General features: G+C 38.0%; 1 protein-coding gene across 1 annotated transcript; it reads right to left on the bottom strand.

The window, feature by feature from the left end:
• LOC141784225 (cysteine and histidine-rich domain-containing protein 1) lies at positions 1–6,694 on the bottom strand. The gene is made up of 11 exons (XM_074661980.1): positions 6,463–6,694; positions 5,749–5,798; positions 5,587–5,643; positions 5,357–5,511; positions 5,161–5,264; positions 2,667–2,716; positions 2,309–2,379; positions 1,859–1,961; positions 1,652–1,771; positions 1,428–1,490; positions 1–537 (listed from the first exon to the last, which is right to left on the bottom strand). Exons 1-11 carry the CDS (start codon positions 6,524–6,526, stop codon positions 103–105), a joined length of 1,272 nt encoding a protein of 423 aa, XP_074518081.1. The 5' UTR covers positions 6,527–6,694; the 3' UTR covers positions 1–102.
• Positions 6,695–7,283: the final 589 nt, after the last annotated feature.

Genomic DNA, 7,283 nt, shown 5'->3' on the forward strand with positions numbered 1-7,283 from the left:
ATTTCTTCTGCACCCTGATGAAGATACAGCTTACAGCTTCAGGTTTATGCTCAGTAAAAGTTATGGGTCAAACATGTTTTCACTCCTGGGATTTTGGGGGGGTTACTCTAACTCTGGCATGTCATCATAATCTCCCCCTGCTTCCTCCAGCTTTCTCTGCTCCTCCAGCTTCTTCCTCTCCTCCTCAGCCTTCCTCCTCTCCTCAGCTGCTCTCTTCATCTCCTCCTCTACCTCCTTCGTCTGTATAAAGTGGACCTCCTCCTCTTTCTTCTTCTGCTCCTCTTTGTTCCCCTCCTGCGGTTTGTTCTTCGGTGGCAGGTCGTAGGCCCACTCCTCATCGGAGTCGCTGATGTCGTCGTCGTCGATGTCCCAGTTGGCCTCGTGAGCCTCTGGGGTTTCAGAGTCCTCTACGGGTTCAGGCTCTGGTTTGTAGTTTGGATCCTCCAGTTTGCCCCAGGCCACCTGGTCAGCTTTGCGCAGGGTGATCTCTACTTTGGAAGGGACCATGTTAACTGAACTCTGCTGGACATCCACCACCTGAAGGAAGGAAAGATCAATGTCAGGTTAACAGGTAATACACTGGGGAAGATAAAGGAATAGATTAATAAATACACATATGAACATATGTGTTGTTAGTATGTATGTAGGTAGGTATGAATGCAAAAATGAATAAAGGTAAGTTTGGTAAAAAGTTCATAAATATGTTTGTATGCTTGTTTATATGTGTGTATGCTAGTATGTTTAAAATTAGCAATTTTGTATAGCTTTTATTTTTATGTATACATGTACACAGGTGTGACCCTGAAATTGTTTACATGGTGTATTCAATAAAAACAGTAAATGTATAATAATGTGCCATACACACAGAGATACGTATATACATACATACATACATACGTACATTCATACATACATACATACATACATACATACATACATACATACATGCATACATACATACATACATACATGCATACATACATAGATACATACACACATACATACATTCATATATACATACATACATCCAACATACATACATACATACATGCTTACCTACATACATACATTCATATATACATACATACATTCATATATACATACATTCATACATACATACATACATACATACATACATGCTTACCTACATACATACATACAAATACACATTCATACATGCATGCTTACATACATACATACATACATACATACATACATACATACATACATACATACAAACATACATACATTCATATATACATACATTCATACATACATACATACATACATACATACAAACATACATACATACATACATACATACATACATACATACATACATACGCACATACGCACTTACATACATGCATACATACATTCATATATGCTTGCTTTTAGACAAACAGACCATGGACATACACACTCACCCCCCAGAAGTGGAACTCTCTCCTGAATATTTTGTTGTCCTCAAACTGAATTTGACATGAGAGCTGATGAGAAGAAAGTAAATTGAAGAAGATCAGAAGATTTTATCAATAAGTTTTGAGACCACAGAAAGAGCTAACTGAACTCGTTTAGGCTTATGTAGTAATGTTAGATGCACTTGCTAAAGCTAACGAGTAGCACCATCAGCTGAGTGAGGTAAACTCACCACAGTCCTGTTGGCCTCTATGCTGCTCAGACCTGGATTTGCATTCTTGGCGTAAATAGTAACAACTACATTATTTCCTGTTTGGTGCCAGTCGTGTCGACAGGCCACTTTCTTCTTGTCCTGTAGAAGAACACATGTTTAAGTCAGGCACAGAGCTCTTTTTGTTCCTCTTTTATTTTCTTTAACTGAAGAACAGGTTTTCTCGACCTGCTTCGGCACCCAGCGGTGTTTCCCTGTGGTGCAGCCCTTCTGGTCCAGGAAAGCATTGAAATCTATCGTCTTTATGCAGCAGCAGCTCCAGTATTTATACCTACAGGTGCAGAACAACAACAAAGATCAGCACGTACATACATTTATATGTACACAGACTACTATAAATACTTGGCTTGACTAATAAAAGACTGATGTCCTAGTTTTCACATGTTCACAAAGCAGCTGCTGTTTTAATTGACTCCACAGTCTTTAAAGTCACTGATTTGTTTTTACTTGCTGATCTCTAATGAATCGTCAGATCTTTCTTTCATCTTTCTTGTTTTGCTCACACAGCCTTCACTTTCAATTGTTTGCATTTCTCTTTTCGTAGCAGAGCTCTAATTACAGTTTGTTCAAGCAGAGATTGTAATTAAGACATGGTTGTGGGGTGTGTTTGTGTCTCACCCCTCGTGGAAGACGGGAGCTCCTGGGTGGTGGGTGCAGACCTCTCTGTCTGTCTCTGGGCCCTGAAACATCTGAACACACAAACACAGCCTTAACGAGCTCAGTGTGACCGTCAGGTCATCTGTGGAGTGAAACAGTTTGATGGTCATCTCTGACATTAGAGGGTAACAAGTCCACTGTGTTTGGCTGAATAGCAACTGAACCAGCTCTGCATGTTGTTTTTATTTTGGCCACTAGATGGAGCCATTAAAAAGCTTTACAGCTCAGAATAATGAGGAAAGAAACTTGAAGTTCTGACTGAGCAGCTTCAACAGGGAAAAAAGTCCCTCTGTCCTGATAAAGATCAAGTGCTGCTCACTGTTTTACATCCTGAGTTCTTGCATCGGGTCCCAACCACGATCTCACTCTCTGTCAGGGAAAAAAAAAAAAGAGACAAAAGGTGAAACATCTTCCATTATTAGCCTCTCTAAACTAGCTTAGTTTGTCTGGAATGATCTATAAGAATAATTCTTTTTCCAAAAATTCCAGCAGAACTGTGCAAAAGTCCATATTTACACCAAAACATACTCATAAACTTGGAGACTGTCATGGTTCAGGTTTTCAGTTGGGTTTTGTATTATTCTGTATTTGTGTATTTGAGGTTCTCAGTTTATATTAGTGATTCTTGTCTCTGTGTTGATCTTAGTTATTCCTGATTGTTCAGTGTTTCCTGTTTTTGTCCTCAGTTAGTGTCCCTTGTGATTTTGATATGGTTCTTGTCATGTGTATGTCTTATTGTGGTTAACTGTAGTGTTTCAGTGTATTTTATGTATTTGGTCTCTGTCCTGAGTTTCCCTGTGTTTGGTTTGGTTCTCCTTGTGTTTGACCTGTGTCTTGTTTCACACCTGTGTTAATCGCTCCCCTGTGTTTAAAGTCTCTGTGTTTCCTTTGTTCTGGGTTGGTTCATTGTAGCTGTTTCTGTGTGCGTATGTCGTGTCTCGTGTCTAGTGTCCTGTGCCTCTTGTGCCTCTTGTTTGTTTTTCTGTAAGTTTCTTAGTACTTTTGATTTTGTTTTTTGATTTTGTCAGAGTTTTTGAGTTTTTTAATTTAGTTTTTTTGAGTTAAGTTGTAATAAAGCTTTTAGTTAATCTGCACTTGGGTCCTCCTCTTTTTGTTTCCCTGGGATTCATGACAGAGACTGTTTTTATTTTTCAAAAAAACTTGTCAAAGTACACTAAAAATATGTAATTAGGCTCAATTCATGTTTACAAAAAGAATTCTTGTAACTTTTATATGAAAAAAACTGATCGTAGGCAGTTATGTATAATATTGTGTTGATTTAATTACATAATAATCAATTACCAGTTACAGTTTTTTCATTTCTGTTCAAACAATATCAGCTGAAAATCATTAACTACAGCTTAATTTTATTTTATCAGTAATTCAACAATGTTTTTGAAAAATTAATAAATAGAAATGAGTAAATTAATCACTGCACACCTCATGGTTCATCATTGTTCTGTGTTACAGTGAGTGAGCTCACAGGTTCACTGGCAGTAGCTAACACCATGATTCAGAGTTCATGGTTGTTTTGAAAGGTGAGTAAAAGTAAGATTTACTGCACCTTGTTTCCTAGTTTTCCACACACCTTAGCCCCTCCCAGCTGTTGTCTGAAGCTACAGCTTTCAAGTTTTACCCAGAATGCCTCTATGAATGTCAACCATACAGTTATAAGACCATGCTGTTATTGGAAACGGTCTCACACACACCTGCTGCATACAGGATGACTGTAAAGTCTGTCTAAATTTAAGTATGTCTTTGTATTTTGTTGCCTTACACAAAAACACTTTCTGAAAAATGCTAAAAATTGATGTGTAAACATGCATGGCTAAATGTTTCACTGCTGTTTTCTTATGTATGCTAATTTATTTACTGACTTTCAGAAAATGCTTGGCACCAGAAGGCAGGATATTATGTAGAGCAACAAAGTGACAATCAATAACATTAAAAAGATTTTAAGCCATGTGAAACCAACTTTATTAATTGAATCCAAATCATCCAGATAATTAGAGAGGCAGCCTCAGTTTCACCCATAAAATTAGTAAATATAGAATCACATCATGAAGATAGTAAATGAATGGAAATCAATTTCAGATAGATGGTTAGTTAGTATAAATTAATTCTGTGTAATAAATCAGTAAATCTCAACTACTTTTGCAGATATTTGTTATATCGAAATTATGTTGTTGTTATTTTTTAGATACCTAGTAATTTTTAAACAGGCTCCCCTGCAAAATTTATGGATTTATTCATTTTATGCTTTCTTATTGATAAGATCACAAATATTTCAACCTGTGATGTCACTATTTCCTTTTTTTTTTTTTCATTTGCTTCATTAAATCAATAGTTTTTGATTAAAGTTGAAGTAACAAATCTATTGCCTCCGTCTTTTTAAGTAAGCAATGGTCAAACTTTATATTCCTGCTTTGTTTTGTTCTTTATTTATGTTGAATAACCTTAAAATTTACTGTGAAATTCTCTGAAAATGTCCACAGTAATTTGCACAACTTTTGGGGAAACTTTCCAGTAATATTCTAGTGCCTAAAAGTTTCAGGGAAAAGTTATGAGCGTTAAAAACAAAAGGGCACCTAAATTTTTCCCGGAAAATTTCCTGAAATCTTCAAGGATATTTATTGAGAATATCAGTGGAAAACTACAAAATTTTCACAGAAATTTTGAGAAAAGTCTTCCAGAGTGGTGGTAATTGGCCTCATGAGCTTCCTTAAATATCCCGAAATTATGTTTTTACTGTGCACAAGTCAAAGATGTGTTCAGGAAGGAAAAAAAAATGTAGGAGAGAAGATGACACTGACCTTTTTTCTCTTTCTCAGCTTTCTTAGTGATGTCAAGTTTCTCCAGAGCCTGAGCCAGAGAGGCCGACACTTTGTGGGGGAGTTTGGTCTTGGGCTCGTCGGAACTGTACACAAACAGAAAACAAAGACACGATGTTCATCTGTAAAAACATGTCCCCCCCTGATCTTTCTGCCTTTTCCTGACCCACATACAAACCTGGGTCTCTCCTTCTGAAGCGTCTCGGCAGATTTGGGTCCCTGGTAGATGATCTCAGGGCCGTTTGCCTGTTTGACGTCCGTCTTATCCGACGTCACCTCAGGCCTCATTGGCTCCTGAGGCTTCACATTGCTGTGACGACCTCGAGTGCATCCCTGAAACAAAAAAGTAGTTATCAATGTGAAGAAACTCTGACTTAATAAATACAAAAATGCACACGTTGTTGTTACCTTGATGGAGAGAAACTCTGAAAAGTCTGTAGTCCTTTTCCTGCAACATGACCAGCCCTGAATTTAATAAAAAACACAAAACTGTTATTTATTTTTTAGTCTGTTGAGTGAAAGTTGTTTTGTTTTTTTGTTTTTTTTGTGAACTCATTTTCTAGTTTTTACCTTCAGAGCGTCGTGGAAGATGGGGACGCCTGGATGAAAGATGCAGGAGTCTACGGGAGGTAAAGAGAGAAGCTGTGAGTCTGACTGCAGACCCTCAGAGTCAGCAGGGGGGACCAGCTGTTCTGGGGGGCCGGGTCACAGAGTCCCTAAAAGGAAGCTGGTTTCCAGGAACATAGTTGTGGACACATGGCCTGCTACACACGCTAAGCTATGCTAGCTCAAACTGACAGAAAACCATGTGAGAGAACATCTTTAAAATGCAAACAAATTTGGTCCCAAAAATGCTCCTTCAAAATAAAAGCATATGTTTGCAAAACTTTGCACCAAAATGGTCTTAGTAGGGATTGGAAAAGTTTCATTTTTTGTTAAGTTGGAATACATTTTCTTTAGCCCAGGATCTGGGACAGAATTTTCTGGATTTCAGATGTTTTTTTGTTATTTTTTCAAGTTACAGACCTTCAAAGTGCCATTTGAGCTCACAAACGACAAAAAACTTCAACAAGAGGAGCAACAGACAGTAAATTACACCTTATCAACTAAAATTAGACGAATCAGATCCCATCAGCACTTTTCAGAATTCAAAATCAAACTTTGAAGTTCTGTTTCACTGACTTTCACAGAGGCTACATGAGCTTTGTGACAGAAATATCAAACAGAAGGAGCCAAACTCACCCGAGTATTCAAATTAAACTCAGAAACAAACTGGGATCTTACCCTCCTTGTTCTTGTCAGCATCGTATTTAAGTCCACAGCCTTTGTTGTAGCAGAGCAGAGCCATGCCAGCCTCTCAGTGTCTTTCACTTCTGATCTGGACTCTCAAGTTCCTGGTTTTGTTCCTCCAGGGATTCTGTCCTGGTCTTAAAGCTGAGGTCAGACCTCCAGAAGTTTCTCTTGCAGCTTTAGAAAGAGAGATCCAGAAGCAGAGAGGGTCTGTGTGTCTCTGACTCTGGTTCAGGCCTGGCTGAATGAAAGATAAAAATAGACTCTCACCTCCCTCCTCCTCCTCCTCCTCCTCTCAGTTTACAGCTGTCAAAACTTATCTGAGAGTGGGGGGTCGGCGTTCCTCCTGCTGAGTGTCGCCTGTCACACCAACAGGCCTGCAGTGACCGGAGAGGAGCGATAACTTCTGGGTGTCTGTGGCTTTATCTGTTGATCCACTTTGGTCACATGGGTTTGTTTGTCTAGAAGAAGAAGTCTTCAGATTCTTTGTATACCTGACGAATATTCAATTAGGATGTATATGTGTAGATTTTTAAAAAAGCCTTCCTAAATCCAACATCTACCATGAAAATCTTTTTTTTTTTTTTTTTTTTTTTTTTTGGAAGAAACAACCTGGAAGAATTCTTCAGACCAACTTCTCTCTTAGTGTCGCTGTGCTCATGTATGTTTTCCTCAGAGACCAGATGATTGAACAACTATTTCAAATGTTATTTCTTTTCCTTTTTTTTGTCTTTTTTGTCTTATGAAACATTTCTAATTCCTAACATTAACATTTAAATTTTTATAACAATGAAACATTTCAGCATTGTGACCTT

Source organism: Halichoeres trimaculatus, unplaced genomic scaffold (assembly GCF_033239565.1).
Source record: "Halichoeres trimaculatus isolate MK-OKI-2021-1 unplaced genomic scaffold, fHalTri1.1 fHalTri1_scaffold_22, whole genome shotgun sequence".
Lineage (NCBI taxonomy): Eukaryota > Metazoa > Chordata > Actinopteri > Labriformes > Labridae > Halichoeres > Halichoeres trimaculatus.

Bases quoted from the DNA above. Each gene is read 5' to 3' on its own strand.
- LOC141784225 (XM_074661980.1), bottom strand. From the start codon at position 6,526: ATGGCTCTGCTCTGCTACAACAAAGGCTGTGGACTTAAATACGATGCT. The intron at 2,380-2,666 runs GTGAGCAGCACT...TTGTGTGTTCAG, and splicing joins AGAACTCAGGATGTAAAACA to ATGTTTCAGGGCCCAGAGAC. The intron at 1,772-1,858 runs GTCGAGAAAACC...GTTCTTCTACAG, and splicing joins ACCGCTGGGTGCCGAAGCAG to GACAAGAAGAAAGTGGCCTG.